The following is an 18,605-nucleotide window of genomic DNA, read 5'->3' as shown; positions in this document are numbered from 1 at the left end:
GACCCAGTTTCGAGGGGACTCAATCTCTCGTTATCGACCTCGTAGGGGCGTCGGGATTAGTACCAGCGCCCTCAGAGGCCGAGAAAGATGTAGTCGAGCTTTTGGCTTACGTGGCTGTCCTTGGCTCCGACCAGGAGTCGTACCTAACCGTCGGCATCACTAGTGGAGGATGGAACCTAATGCATCAGTGTGATGACGAGGTAAACCTCCTACAGAGCAATTTGCAGCACAGTAAGGGGGTGACTGGTTATAAATAGGCCGTCAACACCCGCCTCATACAAGAACCTTGGGTTTACAGCCTACAGGGGACGCGTAAAAGGTCTGCGCCAGATGGAGGACTCTCTTTATTATAAGAGGGGCAGTCAACTGACTTGCGTTTATGTCGCTAGATGAATTGAGTCTTATCTAATGGCTGATCTCTGTTTTAGGGATCTTTGTAGCTCAAAGACTTCAGCTGAAAGATGGCAGAGAATGGACCAAGCACTTGATGGTCTGCTCAGCTTATCTCCAGTTGGTATGACTCGGAAGAGGCCCCACCTACCAGAGAGCTGGCTGAGTTAATATAGTACTGTCGAAATGGTGGGCTCCCTCTGGTGATTGACTGTGATGCAAAACCCACACCATATGTTGCGTGGGTACGAACACGAACTCACGGGGCGACCATCTTCTGGAGTAGGTACTTACTTGCAAACAACTGCCCCAGCGCAAAGGGGGGAGGTTATCGATCTGACATTGGACTCCTTTTCAATAACTCACATGATCACGAGTTGGAGAGTGTCTGATGAACCGTCACTTTCAGATTTTTTTCGACTAAACCTGGCATCTCACCTCGAACCCTGCTATGGGCGATACTGTCGAAAAGCAGGGCAGATTGAAGAGGTGGCCGCATTATAGTAATAAGCTACGCCATAACAGCAACATGGTGGAACTCGGACCTCCAAACGGTTCGTAAGGAGGTTCGCAGGCTCTTTAATAGGGTCGTGCGAACTAAGCTGCCTGCGGCTGGGAAGATCTCAAAACCGCTCAGCGCAGGTATAAAGACCTAATTCGAAAGTCTAAACGAGGATTATGGAAGACCTTCTGTGGTAACATTGAAGGTTCTGAAGTTCAGAAACTTTGTAAGATTTTTTTGAAAAAGGGGCACTAACGGCCGGTATTACAAAGCATAGTTAAGGCATCTGATTGAATGTTTTTTTTAAGAATAACATCAAAGCCCTGGGAGCGTTTCTAGATATCGAGGGTGCAGCGTTTAACACCACGTTCGATTCAATTGGTGAGGCTGATGCTGAAGGCTTTGGCATTGATGGGTCAATCGTAAGAAGAATCCGCGCCATGCTGGGAAGCAGTCATTATATCCTTAAATGAGATGATGGAGATGAGCTCATCGGATGTCCGCAGGATGCAGTATTGTCTCCACTGTTGTGGTGCCTGGTGCTAGACGAGCTCCTCCACACTCTGAATGAGGACGGAGCGTATACACAGGGATATACCGACGATACGCACTCTTCGAGGACGTCAACTGGTTCTGACCAAGTCAGTCAAAGGGAGTCATCATACTTCCGCTTGATCTGGAAAGGGTACGTTGGGCGAATAAAAGAAAGGCCACTATGTCTATGCTTTGGCTGTACGTACCTTGGACCGGTTGAACCCTCAAGTGGCATATTGACTTTACACTGTAGTGGTAGGGCCAATAATACTGGATTGTACCTATACAGCAGTTAGGTAAGGTACAGAGACTCGCATATCTGGCCGAGAAAGCACTTCTGGGGACCTTTACACGTAGCTGTGGAGGCAGAGGCTATTGTAGAGCATTTAATAAGCTGTTATATGATGAAATATTATACAGGATGTTTTTTTTTAATTGCAGGTTTGGATCTGGTAGAAAAAACTACACAATTATGATAATTTTACAGTTTACTCTACAACTAAAAAAGGCGACTTCATTTGAAACAGACTAAATCAAGACCAAGTAGGTGGAGTTATGAGGGGTTCAAACTCCTGTCAAAATAAAATATAATCCTAGCCAGACATGGCAAACTAAAACCGCCTCCATTGGAAGCATCTACAAGTTTGTTCAAGTGTGCAATGGCTTGAATGATGTAAAGGGAGGACAACCATAGTCACAAGCAAGGAGCGCAACTGACCCCAACCATAGACATATGAATACTCATATGTCTATGACCCCAACACACAGTATTATTTCAAGATACTACTTTGGATTACATCTACATGAAGCAGTCAATTGCTTACATTCTATGACCGCCTTAACCGGGTCTTCTGATTTATATATTGTATGCATAAACCAATTTCAGGCAAATTTGCCTAGATAAGCTATATATGCCATTGAATAATACTTCAAAATAAACTTCATTTTGCTATTTGACTTGGTATTTATGATTTATCCTGTTTAATGTTATGCATTTAGTAAATGCCGCAAATAACTTTAGAGAAAAGCGGATTTGCCTATAGTTAAATAGTGAACTCTATTTAAAATAAATTCGCTAATTGTATGTTCTCTTGTAAGTCTATGTAAAGAACAGTAATTTTCAACTTCAAGTGCTATCACTGGCATTGTCGTTACATGGATTTTAGTTCTCTGCTATGAGGACCAATAAGACGAAAAGAACAGAACAGTGTTAGGAATATCACAAACTAGCTTCCATAGGATTATACCCTTCTACGAACAAAAAATACACCCTGCAAAAAAACTCGTTTACTAAAAGAAAATTTCTTAAAAATATTTAATTTTCACTTATTCTAAAAGAATATTAAAAAATAAATAATTCAAGGCACAGTATTTCTAATTTACAGGTAGTAGATGCTTAAGTAAACGATTTTGCCTTTCTTACAACTCCAAAGGTTCTTCCATGAAGTATTCATGATTTAACGCTTCCAAGGCACACATCCTTTTGTAGGGATTGAAGGTCAACATCCGCTAAAAACAAAACTTTAAACATAACCCCGCCGCTGCCTTTACTATATCTACCATAATAAGATCAAACGCATTATCACATATATTTGGTATCAGAGTTCTAATTTCTATCTTATTTTTTACTTCAAAGCTATTATAGTTAATAAAAACGTTAGTTGCCGGCCACTCATTCTCATGAGGTTTACCTAGTATTCTAAAATTAAGTGTTATTAGTTGAAGGCGAAAAACGGCACAAATATCTTACTGGAATATCTTACTAAGCTGGTCTCCTTCAGATGTACCGCAAAACAATGGCTTTAACATAAATAATTCGGCCATTATACATCCGACAGACCAAATATCCACTGGAGTTGCATATGATTGTCCCAGAAGCACTTCTGGAGAACGATACCATAAGGTTACAACCTGCAACAATGCCTACATAAATATGCTACTATTACGGATCACAATCGTAGTCTAACTCACGTGTTGCCAAAAGATCATGAAAGCACAAACATAAAATAAGAGATTAGTAATATTAGAATTTTAATTTACTACTTGCAATATTATATATTCCCTTGGTAGTCGATCCTGGGGGATCATTCGAGATGAAACGGTTTACACATCATATTCTTTGATGAAATGACCTACATATCGTCTCTTAAATACATTGACACAAAAATGGTTTTAACCTGATGAAGTCCATAGTTAAAAACGCCAAACAGTATAATGAGGTATAATTAATAAGGGTATAATTATGAAATAATTGAACGGTGAGGCTCAAACAAGAGACAAATATATAAAATTTTAGTCTATAATTCCCCGACACGTCCCAAATTTGAACAAATCATTTGTGCAAAGTATTTAACCTTTATTTACAGTTGAATTTTCTGAATAGTTATGATTTAATTGTTGTAGATGTCTAATTTTCAGTTATTATCAGTCAATTTAATGAAAAAGCATTAGGTTTTATATGAAAATTATAATGTCAATACAATAATGTTACGAATGTCTGCAAGAGCTGACGAACTATAATAATCATATATGGAGTTTTATAGGTAGATGAGAAATGTAATATTTCTTTCTTTTTTATTTTTGTTCCATATTTTCTCATTGTCGAATACAGAACTTGCATTTTATCCCTCCTAATTATATGAGGATACAAGATCCATGTAAACCTAGTGCTAGTCAGTCCTCATCCGAGGGTAATGATTCCTTTAAAGAGAAACAAACACCATCAGAAGAGAACGCCCCTAGACATCATTGAGATCTACATTTTTCAAGAAAACTCTCATAAACAACGCTTTTGTTATAAATTAAGTACCAGAACTTGGCCGATGAAATAGGCACTTGCAAGGAAAAATCCAACTGCATTTTCAGCTTCAGCAGTCAGAACCTCATTGCCATCAATGGACAAAAACTGGAGTTTAATCAAACATGACAAGTCGGATCATGTAAATCTGAGGAACATTTAGACACAGCTGAATCTGAGAAAAGTATCAACAGTGCTTAAGAGTTTTATCAATAAAGTGGTTGCCAGCTTGAAGAGGAACTCCAGTAAGTTTCGATGACAAGCACGTTCTATTATCTCCCTGCTTTACCACAAATCAAAAGAAATGTCACTCTACATTTAGTGTTGTCCAGACGAAAACCATTAGAAAAGACGAGGGAAAAAGCTTTGGAGCTTAAAGTACAGTAGGAGCTTACTTAGAACCTATCAAGATTAAATCCAGAACGATAACGAATTTTTTGAAATTAAAAATTTTTAATCTGTAGGTACTTTAATTCTGTAAATTTCATAAATCTGTAACAGATTTTATAGCCAGAAGATGACCGTTGGTCGAAACTAGTCGCTGTTTTTACAATTGTTCTATTAAATTAGTATGATGAAGGTTTTGTGCCTTTTTGGGATTTAACGACTCGAATAGATTATAAAAGTAGGCAGGACTCGACCATAACCTGACAAGATGAATGATGTGTAGATGATCCGAATTGTTACTTGATTTTAATCTGAGCGATTAGTTAATCATTAATTGACCAAATAATAATAATAATAATCCACACAGACATTATGTTGGAATAAAATAATCTGAAATATTTATTGCAAACCACACCCACAAAGATACCAAACGCGTTTTGACAGTATCATTAGTCAGGGAACAAGTAGTGTTGAAGATTACCCATGGTATAGATGTGGAATAGAGTAATTAGCTGCTACTTTACCTACAGCCCGCACTCCGCAGCCTATTTTCTGTTTAAAATATTACGTTCACAAATTGACTGTCCTGAAATCCTACAGCAAATTTCTTTCCTTAACTTCCATTGATACAATCACGGCAAATCCTCACCTCTGTCGAGGATTCTCACCACCGCTAATAAAATGAATATTGACTGGCATATCGAAACTCTAAATTCATTAAAACATAAGTTAAATATGTTTGGGTATGCTCTCTCTGCACCCTTAAATAGACGTGTGAAAAATTCGAATTTTGAACAAATTTGGTAAAATATCACCATTTAGAACCCTAATTAGTTTTTATTTGGAAAAAGTATTTGTTTTGGACCCCTCTATCCACCAAGGTTTTTTTAAAATATCTACTTACATGTTACATTCTGTAGTTTCCATGCATGATTAAGATGTTTTTGAGGCATCATGGTTGTCTTGTCAATATGCACTTGCACGGAAAGCTTGTATACAGGGTGTTACATGACCGCATGTAAAAAAAATTGGGTGATAGAGGGGATCAAGACAAGTACTTTTTCCAAATAAACCGAGGGTCCAACATGTTTCGTTTGGGAGCCACCCCCACAGAAATGGTGAAATTTGGATTTCTCCTTTAATTTTTTTCTCAGCAACCATAAGAGTTACAAAGATGGGTGGCACGTCTTTGAATAGGTTTTCGAGTATACCCTACCCGATTTTGAAAAAATTTTTTCAAAATTCATACCACGAAAGGGCGCATCCTTGTTTGGGGGTGCGAAAAAAATTCTGATTTCGACTAAATTTGGTATCAGGAGGTTTTTGAACATGTGAAACCATTTCTTAATTTTAATGCAACAGCGGAGAGAACAATTTAAAGGAAAACGAACAAATATTAATATAATAAAACATTTAAAATCAAAGTGCCATAGCATTCTTCAGTGGAAAAAGAAATGCAGCTCTATTTCTCATAACTCCTGCAGCAAGCCTACTTGAATTATAGATTAACGTATTCAGTTTGTAAAGGCACTATGGAACACAATTCGAGAAAATAAAATCCAATCGGTACAAAATCACTGAAGTACATAAACACAGATTCAATTACCTCAACCAGCTCTATGTAAAGATATCTGCCTGCCCCTTTGCTAAGGGCACACCTGATGTTAAATAAATCAAAACTAGAACACATTCAGAATATGATCGATCCTCTCTTTCCTTGTCTAAGGATCGATCACATATTGATTTTAATCGGAAAAGATATCTGATTTTCCTCATATCTTACCATATTGTCATTGAAAAACGAAAGGAAATGTATAAAATGTGCAAACATTAATTATGATTACAATATCTTTTATAACCACAAAATTGTGATAAAGGAAAACTGGAAATTTGATCCAATTTAAGTATGTTATCACAATTTTAATTGGGATATGGAAACAAAGCATCTTACCACGGTAGTCAGTCTCATTTCAAAGTCGTACGTTTTGGCTAATCCAAAATCGGCGAGTTTTATGTGGCAGTTTTGAGTAACCAAAATGTTTTGTGGCTTCAGATCGCGATGAACAATTCGCTGGCTGTGCAAAAAATCGACGCCACTCAAAATTTCTCTCGATATATTCTAAAATACTAGTTTAGAAAGTTTTCAATAAAACTGAAGACCTACTCTTATTTTGTCATTTGATAATTTGGCTTTGCTATTAGCCCACTTTTCTATGAAGGAGGCGAGATCTTGATCGACATGTTCAAAAACAAGAAACATAACTAGTTCGTTTTCTGACCGTTGTCCGTGACATATATCCAACAACCGAACAATGTTCGGATGCTCGTGACTGTCTAATTGTTTCAATAAGCCAATTTCTCGTAAGGTGTTCATTGGAATTCCATCTTCTGTTAAAGACACTCTAATTTTCTTAAGGGCTACATACGTGTTGTTCGTTCTATTACGAGCTCTATATACAGTCCCATAAGCACCTGAAAAAATCATTTTATATGGGTACTCGCTTCCCGGGTCAATTAATAACCTGTGCCAATAATGTTGAGGTCCTCATACGTGGTAGAAGCCTCCTTAGACATCTTCCTTGTTTAATTTTTGCACCAATAAGCGGACATACCTGAAACAAATGTGCCTATGTCAGATAAACGCTTTTAAAGTTTGTTATGAGCCAATTCCCTTAAACTTACTAGGACAGTCACTGTTTACAGTTTAAAATAGCAACGTAATTTCGCTAAGATAACAAGCTAATATGATGTATACACTATACAGTGTGGTAAATTTATTTTGATTTTCAGTTACAAGCATGTGTATACGAATTTCGCATATCAATTGTACCAATAAACATAATAAATCTACTTAGTAACTTCATATTGCCAATAATGTTCATTTTATTGGTAAATGTAGTCAATTCCATCACATCTAGTACTTACCTCATTACCTTCATTTTAACATTATTAGGTAGTTATTGCTTTTTTCAAACCACAATAACCATATCTAATCACAAGGAAGTAAGTACAAAAGAATAACTTTAGACAATTTATTTAAATATAAATACATAGGAAGTACCTAATTAATTTATGTGCTAAATACCTACTTAGATTTTGCGAGTATTTATATTCGCAAGGTCTATTGTATGATAAGAGTGTGCGTCTCTTTGTGCGAAAAATTAAACGTACATGATCTAGAGATAACTAATGTAAGCAATGAACCAACTTTCATCAATAATCAACGAAGGGAGGTAATTGACATAACATTTGAAACAGTGACTGTTTGCAGCTCAGTATACAAATGGTATGTGTCGGAAGAGCCATTACTATCTGGCCATACATACATTTGCTTTGACATTGTATCAAATGAAGCGGCTGTAGTATAGCAATCTGAGAAGAACCATTTAGGACCTCTATAGAGAGAACCTGAAGGTCAATCTCGAGAACTGTCCCGCAGGAGTGAATAACTCGGCGGAACTGGAGAACCTCAAATGAAGTCCCCTGGTGGCACGAGGGAGTCTGTCGATTGCGGGCACGGACTAAGAACCTTTTTAATAAAGCAAAAAAAAACAGGTGAGTGGGATTCATACTGATAACCACACTCATCGAATACAATAAGGTCATAAGAAAAGCAAAACGTGACTTGTGGAGGAGATATTGCGAGGAAATTGAAAAAATGCCAGAAGGTGACAGACCCCAAAGAGCTTTACAAAAAGGAACAAAGGGCAGAAGCGGTTCCTTAAAGAAAAATGAAGGCTTATACGCAGAGCAAAGGAGACCGTAGAGCTTTGGCTCGACAGATAGTGAACCTAACTGCAAACTTAAGTGGGCAGTGAAGACTTTCCATCCGTATAAATCACCACGGATTGATGGAATTTTTCCTGCTCTACTACAACAGGTCTCAACCTGTTAGCCTCCACACTATGTACATGGCAAGTTTTGCTCTAGGATATATACCTATGGCGTATCCGTTGATGGACGTAAAAATCGTATTCATACCAAAATCTGGGCGAGACTCATCAGTCTAACGTTGTTTCTGCTAAAACTAATGGAGAAACTTATTGAGCGACGCATCAAGGGATTAGGTGCCACCCATCAGTACAGTAATGTGCCTATATCAACCAGGACAATCCTGTGAACTTGCTATCCATAGAGTAGTGGATTTAACTGAAAGGGCGATCTCCTGTAAGGAGGTGGCTCAAGGGGCGTTTGAGACATAGAGGGGGCGTTTAATAATAGGGCTCTAGAATCGATTAGAACTGCCATGGAAAGCAAGGGAGTACATTCTACCATGTGTAGATGGATACATACCATGCACCATGCTAAAACAGGAATATTAAAGCCTTGCTTAATAACGTTTCTGAGTTCTCTCTCCGCTGTTGTGGTGTTTGGTGGTACGCAGACTGCTGAGAAGATTAATTGAGCGGACTACACCACAGTTGCCTATGCCGATAACATACTTGGCAGATTTGAGAACAGTATCAGATTTCATTTATTTATTTATTTTTGCCTCTAATTTTGAGTGGGCGGGGTTTCAGCCAAGACTGATCTACCAACCCAACCCACTATACATAGACAAATATCCATGCCCGAACCCAGATTCGGACCAGGGAACCTTTTAGTACCGCAGCCAACCTTCAACTCAACTGCGCCACACGGGTTGGCATAGTGGACATGGTAGTAAAAAGAGGGCTTGTTTGTTAATCCAACAAAAACAAACCTCATTCTCTTCTCACGTAGAAAAGCGCTGACAAATCTAAGGGGCATAGCAATGTACGCCACCAAGCTACACGTAGTGAAAGAAGGAAAATACTTGGGCGTCACGTTAGACCAAGAGCTTATCTTCAATTCACATCTGGAAAAAATAGCGAACAAAGCCTCAGCTATGGGCCTGCAGGCTAGCGTTCGGGAGTACAAATGATCCACTGGATATAGTCCGTAAAATGAATGACTTTCAAAAACGGATTAGTGATTATATTAATGCTGCCCCTGAAGTTATATATCGAGATATCCTTGCCGTTCTAATACGTAACATTTCTCCTACGACGTATGTGGTTTTTTTGTTTTACCGATTTCGCGATAAAAGAAGAGCGACCCTACGTTATAGGCGTTTTAAGTGTTACTAAAATGACTATACCAATCATTACGCATGCGTCACTGGTGTGGTGGAATAAGAGCTTCGGCCAGAAGAACATGCATATATTTAGCAAGGTCCAGCGCAGAGCTTGCCTTGGAATTACGGGGGCAATGATAACGACCCCTACGGTAGCTATGGAGACCTTCTTGCACTTACTGCGGCTACACCTAGAAATTATGACAAAGGCGCTCAGAGAGGCATACCGGCTGGCGGCTGAGACACAATGGAGGGGAGCGATCGTAAAGGGTGGGGCTTTCGCTCATCTTTGATGAAATCTCCAAAGATAAAACCCTCAGCATGATAACTGAGAGGATAACCAAAACAGTTTGTCTTACAACACTGTATAACCCCTGCTCGATACGACTGGAAGGATAATTCCAATCAGGTAAAGCGGAATGGAATCGTGTATTACTCAAACGGCTCAAAAACTTCGGAGCGCACAGGCTGTGAAGTGCACAGGGCTGCAGAATCTCTGTAAGCCTAGGACAAAAGTCTACCGTGCTCCAAGCGGAGGTATATGCAATCCTGACTAAACGCTAAACGCAGTAGGCAGGCGTGTGGCATTACATATACAACAGCCAAAAAGGAGATTCAAGCAAAACTCACGAAAGAGTACAGCAGACATTGGTAAAAAATTCCAGAACGGAACCATTCCAAGATCTTTCTGGAAACCCTAAATGGGGAATTAGCATCGTCCATCTTAAAGCTAACTAGGATGAAGATAAAGTGACAGACATGGTCACAGGTCACTGTCGTTTGAACAAGCACCTGCACAAAAGGGACTGACTGACAGCCCGTTATGCAGGGGTTGTGGTGAGGAAGAAAATTTTGGCTTAAGGATTTATTGATGTGATTGGATTTTTTTGCAAAGAATGATGTTAGGTATTCTTTAAAAAACACCCAATCACATGCCTTAACAACATGGTTAGCTGACGAGTTAAGTATGCTTTATAATAACGGCCGATAGATATGTGTAGGGTTTATATTTTGTATTTTAGAGTACATATAATGGCTATTTGATTTCTAATGCTTCTAGGGACCATCCGAGGCCTACGATACTTACAGGCCGGAGCGCTCGAAAAAGTCACGTGACGTTAGGAGTCATATGAAATACATTACGGCTTATGGAAAATGCGTGCGCGGCTCCACTATTTATTTTTTTACTCCGGATCCGTTCAACATAGAGCCACGAAATTTCAATGAGAGCTTGTCAATAGTACACACAATCAAATTATGGTGTTCGTTAATTTTTAATAACACTAAAAATAATTAATTTTTAGGTTTAAAGTATTGAAGATAAAACGATGTTAGTAAATCCGCGTTTTTCTATCTTTACATTATCATATTTCTTTTTCTAGGAACTATATCATTATAATCCTTTCGGTGTCTTAAACTAGAATGATATTCGCCTCCAATTATGCGTATATGATGCCTAATCTGATATTAGTATAGTTTTAAAAGGCCCTACAAAATCGCGCATTTATTATCCGCGCAGAGAAAAATTCAACATGCGAGAAACTTTTTTGTGATTGCTATAATTGTATCACATATATCGAATGAATTGTGACCAAAGGACACAAAAATGTTCTTCAGAAGGAATTTTTAAGAAATGGTCTCTTGTTTCCTTTTTTTTCAGCAGCTGAAGTAAATAGCGCGATTTCAAGAATAAGTGAACGCGCAAAGGAATTATTATGTTTCAAATAATTGTTAGTAATCCATTTTCAAATTTGGTATGTTGTTGTATTTGGTTCTAATCGGTTTAACCGGAAATTTAAGTACAAACAGACAGACAGACATCATCAAAATTTTGTTTGATTCGGGTTCTTGACACTTCAGAACATGTATTTCCGCCAAAAAGGTAGAGCTAATTTTTTTTACCTCAACGCAATACCTACCTCCCCTGCTAACGTGCGGGTGGTAATAAGATAATAAGAGACCTTACTTTTGGGAATTGCTCTCTTATGTTCATTCTTAGTTCGGCTCTTAAAATTAATCTCGAAATTAATCCTCATCGTTTCCTAATCCAAAATATCCAGAATATCTCGCAGAATGTATACCTTTGTAAAGACCGGTTTTCCTTGCAGATATCAGTTAAACCATTGAATAAAGTGTTTTTATTCAATGGTTAAACTTACTTAACTTAATCCTTACATGTTTTATTAGTTCAGTTGTTGGTAAAGAATATTCATTCATTTTAGCTCAAGTTGAACTTATGTTATGACCATAATTATTTTTGAAATTACTGGTCTTCTTGAAATCCGTCTGTACGTCCGTCCGTCTGTGCGCCCGTCATTACATATACAGGGTCTCCGATAAGTTTCAAAACGGTCGATTATTGGGAAAATGATATACGAAATAAGGTTTATACAATAGTTTTAGGGTTCTTCAATGAATACTAGGCAGTAATAATTTTAATTATACAGGGTTGGTCATAAAGGCGTGGCACACCAAAATTTTTTTAATCGAACACTGTACATTATTCGATATTTCAATTCTTCTCCCAATTTTAAGCAAAATTTGAAAATTTTTTTCGGGCTTATCTAGTATCTAGTCTAGTATTGAAAATAACCACTATTATTTTAAAATTATTAATATCTAATGAATGAATGTATAAAAAGAACAACAATTAATAACATTTAATTAATTATTAAGGATTAATTATTTATTAATCATATTTCAAATAATCATAACAAACTTCCCACATAATCTTTTCAAAAGAAATTCGTGACCTCATTAATTGTTCATTCAATAAATTTTTCAAACAAACGTTTATTTTCAAAAGTCGATACCCTGGAAACAATTGAATTTGGCGAGGAATTTGGATACTTACATTATGCTTCTTACAAATGTAGCTTAAAATGGAGAGAAGAATTCAAATATCGAATACTGTGCAGGGTTCTTTTTAAAAAAATGCAATTTGGTGAGCCGCAGCTTTATAACCAACCCTGTGTAATTAAAATTATTACTGCCTATAACTAGACATTGAAGAACACTAAAACTATTGCAGGAACCGAGGTATAAAGTATATTTCGATACTTTCTATCGTTTTCCCGATAATCGACCTTTTCCAGACTGATCAGCGACCTTAATTGTATAGGTTCCTCTTGGCAGTAAGATTGCTACGAGTTTGGGGTCAGATCAATGGCGGTCGGCCTGTGCGCCCACTTTGGCGACCATTTACCTCTAGACTCTAAATTCAATAGAGACTTGGACCAAGAGAAACCTACATACTTTCAAGAAGTAAAAAAAAAGGTTTTCGATACTCCGTTGTATCCGCTTATTTTTGAGGTTTTCTTCGGTCCCTTTTTCGTGCTATTAAAGTAAATAAATCGATACAACAGAATACTGAAGGATCCCAGTATTACCATCACTTTTTAACGACCATTAATTTTAACCTTTCAAAATACATATAGTCAACAAAAATACACCAAATTCATATCTTGGTCTTTTTCCAACGATCTTGATGCATGAACACCAATTTTGTCATGTTTTGATCAGAATACATGTGGTCGCCAAAAATGCATCAAATTCATGCCTTGGGCATTAAAAAACTCTTGGTCTATTTCCCAAGGTTTCATGGTTCATAAACAGCGATTTTGACAAGCTCTGTTCAAAATACATGTGACCTTTCGGCATCAAGAATTCATGTATATATCGAGGTATATATGGAATAATTGTGGGTACATTTTGCTCTAAAACTTTTGACCTAGACCAAAGAAAAGAGTTATATTAAATTGGTACAGATCTATAAGGGAATATCCTAGCGAAAGTCCGAACTCGATACATGGCCTAGAGAATGAGACATGTTGATTTCTATTATATTGAGCTAACAGTTTTTCCTGTTCTCGATTCACTTCAAAGTCCGATAACCTTTATTCCTGCTGAGCCTCGTGTTGAGCCAGCTTCCTGAAAATCAATAGCGTTCATAGTACCCGTACGCCAAATTTCAACACGATCAGACTCTTTCAAAAAGAGTATAGCGCATACGGACGAACAGACTGACAATAGAAAACTATAAAGGATCTGAGGATCTAATAAGCAAAAAAAAGAATTTACGTTCCCGTTATCATGCGCACAGACGGACACACGGGTCCTTAATAAAATGAAACATATCTCTCATGGATTTTTTCACCACATGCACTACTCCCACTAACCTCCACGGGCCCGGGAATATTTGATTGCCGAGGCCTTATGGTTGCTAATTTTTCTCTAGACATTTTGTTCCTGTGTGATCACTTTAACGGAAAGAGTAGATAAAGTGAAACAAATAATTGTGAATTTTCACGACATCTGTTACTTAATCTTACTAAAATTTGGACGCGGAGCGCGAAATAAATAGTTCTTACTTTCGGAACAGAAGACGGTATTGTTTCCGAGATTGTTTCTATGGAAACGACGGGAGAACTTAAGCTTGCTATTTTTGACGTCTAAATTAAATTCAGCATTTTCAGAAGTATTATAATGATTTATATGATTTCTGCTATAAAATAAGGTTTTGTATTATACATTTCCGTACATTTCGGATTCACAATGAAATAGCATTTGTGACAATTAAATGTGGAAAATCGCATCAGTGATGTGGTAAGCGTTTTTGAGGATGGATTGCTGGACTTGGGTCACTTCCACGCGAATTGCCTCCTTCCACTAGTCCAGAGTTTGGGGCTTATGCTCGTAGACAAGAGCTTTGAGATGTTCCCGAGGGTGTCCCCATAGGAAAAAATCGCAGACGGATAAATCTGGGGATCGAAGAGGGCAATGAACATCAGCAAACCTGGAAATAGGGCTCCGTGAACACGATAACTATCAAACGCTTGGACCGATTCGGTTCAAACTTTGCACAGTTGACCTCGGTTGACCTATACGCCACAAATAATAAGCCTATTGAAAATGGGTCAAATCCAATGACCCCGTAGAGTCACACCGAGCTGTTCTGTCGCTTTTTTAGATGCTCTTTAGGGGTTTATTTTTTAGTAGTTTCAGTTCACCCACTGCTGTTCTCTACCTAGTACCTGAGACACTATATGGTTACATAATACATGCCTCAACTCCGATTCGTATCAAGCATTGACTAATCCCCCCCCCCCCCCCCAATTAGTCAATGGTATCAGGCATCATCTTGATCATAGACAGACTGAGAGACAACATTGAGGTTAATGATAAAATCGAGGATAAAAACGGTCGCGCAAAAATTTCTTTTAATGCGATTCTTTTAGTGGACTGCTAGAATATCGTAACACTACTCTAGGGTGTTTTATACTCAATCGGTACGCACATTGCATGTACAGAGTGTCTCATTTTCGCGTACATTGCAAGTATAAGGTGTCTCATTTTCGACACTTTTATAGAGTATCTCTGTACTTCCTGCTTACTAAAAAGTAATGTAGGCTCTATTTGGGTCACTTAAAATGGTCAAATTTGAAAATATTCGCTCGCTTAAGAGATACGGGGGAAACTAAAAAATTGTCAATTTCAGAATGACCCTATATTTTTTTGTTAAAAGTGATACAGGAAAATGTTTATTACAAAAGAACTATTATTGAATAACGTATAACCGTTTTCAAAATGAGTATACGTGGTCAGATAAAAAATGTATCAGATTTTTTTAAATGAAACACCTATTTCATTCTTAAAAGATAGCACATTCTTACACTAAAAATTTAAAAAAAAATGAAGTATTGGTTAAAAAAGGTTCAACTTTTGCAATTTTTTTGTATTTCTTTAATCATTCGATGTACCTAACCTTTTTTTTAAATGTATTTAATCCTGTTTTTAACTTTATTTTAAATCACTGGAATCTTTTTTTAATACCATCCTTAGTATGTTATACTCCTACTGCTATCTTTTTAGATTAAAATATATATAGCGGAGTTCCATGGCTCGATAACTTTTTTAGCTGACCCCGTATACTTATATTTTGAAAATGGCTGATTATTCAACTTTTGTAATAAACATTTTCCTGCATCTCTTTTAACAAAGCAAATACACGGTCATTGACATTTTTTTATTTTACTATGTTTTCCATTTTAAGTTAAGTTTGACCCCCACAAAAAGTATATATGACGCCTATATTACTTTTTTGATAGCACCAGCAAACACGGAAATATCCGGTAAAAGTCCGAAAATGGGACACCCTGCACCCTGTCTAATACCTGATGTACTTACCTATGACCTTATATTCTTTATCCTCGTATTTAGTCAGTACCTTCTTTTATACCGTTACCATGGACTGTTACCTATCCGTTTAATTTCACCAATTTAAAAAAAAAGTGAGAGATACAATGTAAACCTGGATTGACATTGATCAGGAATTAATTGTGGAATTCAGTGCTAATTTAAGGAAGAGTTGTACAAAATTTTGACAAATGAACACATTGCCCTCGACATTGCCCATGAAGGGTATTTAGTCATACTTGTTTAAACATGATAATTACCTTATTTTGTCAATTGTCACACCATGGCCTACTACCTATAAAAACGGCGAAGGCGGAATTATGAAATTTGTACCCAAATAAGTCAAAAGTTACTTACGACTGATCTGGAATTAACCATTAGATAAATTTGACGGTAAGATGAAAGACCGGGCCGTGTTCAATACCAAATTTTAAGGTAACTTACGCGCAGATGAATGTCCCTAATGAAACAATAAAAACTATAAATATATACAGTGGCCTTGATATCACTTGTCTTAACATTCAATTACCAGTCTGTATAACGACGATGGCGACTGCAAGACTTCCGACAACTTTTGCTTGAACAATGAAATGAATTTATAATTTCCAAATTAAGTACAGGAAGTGAATTCGTTAGGGTTTTTTTTTCTGTTTAGGGCTCCACGGTGCGTTAAGGTTGTTCGTTAGCGTATGAGCTTTTATGGGAAATCATTGACCATATCAAGTGTACAACGTGCACAACGTTTCTAACTACTAACTTTACACTATGTAACAGTTCAAGTACAAGGTTATTTCGTAATTTTAAAATCCCGTCCATTTAAAAAATTAAATGTCCTCTCTTTATGGCAAGATTCCCACGTTACGTTTGGACGCCTTTAAATTTGTTGAGGCGTATTGGTCAATGACTTTCTTTAAATTACTCTGTTTAGTCCAGATTTATTTAGCATAAATTGTTTACTGATAACGACGCTACAAAATTTAAAAGGTTTCATATTACCCATTCAACTTCCGGTTGATATCGACAATGGCGAAAATTCCAAATTTATCAGGCTAAGCTCCACCGACCTTGACAACCTGTACGATTCTAATTTCTCAATTTTGTAAATACCCCAAAAAAACATTACCACGACACGATCGTCTTATCGTCATTAATTTTGATAGTGACCCCCATTCATGCTTTATTCCAGAACCCGCATAAAACTTATCTAGTAAATAAGGATAAGATAATTCGAGAAATAGAGATTAGGTAAATTTCAGTGTACCTACCATTTAAATACTGCAGTCTGCAACGGATTCTCGCCCTTCAATCGATTGGTGGTAACATTTCGAGTATACGTTGTTTTCTTGAAGCAAACAGAACGAAATAAACAGCAAAAAAGCCGGTTGACCCTCGGCACTTAAAACACAAACAGCGTGCTTCGCTTTGCTTTCAAAACGTAAGAAATCATCCGGTCAGATGCAAACATAACAACCGGTTGACGGCGAACATGCGTGTCTTCGATTTCAATTCCAGATGCGGACTGGGTTCGTTTCGTTCGGCCTGAGGATGACGGACTGTGGTAGGGTGGCGCTTACAAAAACCACAAAATACGTTGCACGTTTTTCGTGTTATTACGAACATATGATCGAGAGTACTTGTACTTATATGTCAAGAGACTTTATCTCAAAACCCTGACCATCCACACCATTTTATAATCCCTTAAATCGTAAAGGCGTCGCACTTTACGCCCCGATGATTAGCGGCCGAGCAAAATCGGCGCATCAAAAATTGAGATAGTACTCATAAATTGGCAAAAGTCCCACTCTCCTATTTTAGCAATGTACCTAGTCGCAGTGTGTAAATTTTTAATTTACCTGCTGCAGAAAAGTGTAGGTCCTACAGCAAAAGTTTATAGGATAAATAAAACGTCTCGCTTAGGTCCTCACAAAATTCTAGAGGGGCCCCTTGACACTGTTCCCTTGGGGGGAGAGGCAGAATAGTCTCCTGAGTAAGTGGTAGCGATTTCAATTGAGAAAAATGCTGGATGATGTAAGGAAAATTAGAACACAATTGAAGCATAGGACGGTACAGGCCCAAAAACGGTGACGGATTTAGGTACAAATTTGCCGCCGACTGACTAAAATTCTAAATTATTTTTGCAACTCACAATTTGGTGAAAATTACACATAGTTTTTGGGTAACTTCTGAGCTGAGCAATCATGTACTAATTTATAAGGTGGAGATATGCCTTAAAAATTCTTACACCAGAGCTTACACAAAATTACTAAATTTAAATTGTAATATTGGAACACTATTGGAATATTTTAAAAATTCGTTCGGAAACACTACGAGAAATCGATTGGCGACAGTTTAATATTTCTTTTCGTTCTCGAGTTAGACGAAGAACAGACTGACGGACGGACAAAACCATTACACAATTTTTTTTCAAAAAAGTTTTGGTAGTTGTTTTGACTCCGAGGTGATGCCACGACGTTTCTGGTAACGCCGTTACAGCACGTTGCGCCGGCGCTTGGTTTAACTCTTTTTGGAGTAACGGGTCAGCAGACATGAAGGTTCAGGTCAGCGACTTTTATTGACACTCTGTCACGCTATTTAAACAGTGGCAATCCCAGATGTCAAATGGAGCTGTAACTCGGGAGGAACCTACGCTATTGGTGAACAGTAGGTGTTCTAGTCCTATACACTATGGGTGAACAATAGGACTT

At 37.5% G+C, this 18,605-nt stretch overlaps 1 protein-coding gene across 1 annotated transcript; it reads right to left on the bottom strand.

Moving 5' to 3' along the window:
* Nucleotides 1-2,723: 2,723 nt before the first annotated feature.
* LOC116159688 (cyclin-dependent kinase 4-like) lies at nt 2,724-17,458 on the bottom strand. The gene is made up of 7 exons (XM_031472721.1): nt 17,166-17,458; nt 7,133-7,222; nt 6,775-7,082; nt 6,562-6,729; nt 3,177-3,337; nt 2,987-3,125; nt 2,724-2,935 (listed from the first exon to the last, which is right to left on the bottom strand). Exons 2-7 carry the CDS (start codon nt 7,182-7,184, stop codon nt 2,846-2,848), a joined length of 918 nt encoding a protein of 305 aa, XP_031328581.1. The 5' UTR covers nt 7,185-7,222; nt 17,166-17,458; the 3' UTR covers nt 2,724-2,845.
* Between the last annotated feature and the right edge of the window lie 1,147 nt (nt 17,459-18,605).

This window comes from Photinus pyralis, unplaced genomic scaffold (assembly GCF_008802855.1).
Source record: "Photinus pyralis isolate 1611_PpyrPB1 unplaced genomic scaffold, Ppyr1.3 Ppyr1.4_LG1, whole genome shotgun sequence".
NCBI classification, from domain to species: Eukaryota; Metazoa; Arthropoda; class Insecta; order Coleoptera; family Lampyridae; genus Photinus; species Photinus pyralis.
This window is presented reverse-complemented; position numbering and strand designations above follow the sequence as displayed.

What these genes read in the sequence shown, in the direction of transcription:
- LOC116159688 (XM_031472721.1), bottom strand. Translation starts at nt 7,184, where the DNA reads ATGTCTAAGGAGGCTTCTACCACGTATGAGGACCTCAACATTATTGGC. An exon ending in CAGCTTAGTAAGATATTCCA is followed by an intron (nt 3,126 to 3,176) that starts GTAAGATATTTG and finishes ACTTAATTTTAG; the next exon opens with AATACTAGGTAAACCTCATG. An exon ending in ATGCGTTTGATCTTATTATG is followed by an intron (nt 2,936 to 2,986) that starts GTAGATATAGTA and finishes TTTTGTTTTTAG; the next exon opens with CGGATGTTGACCTTCAATCC.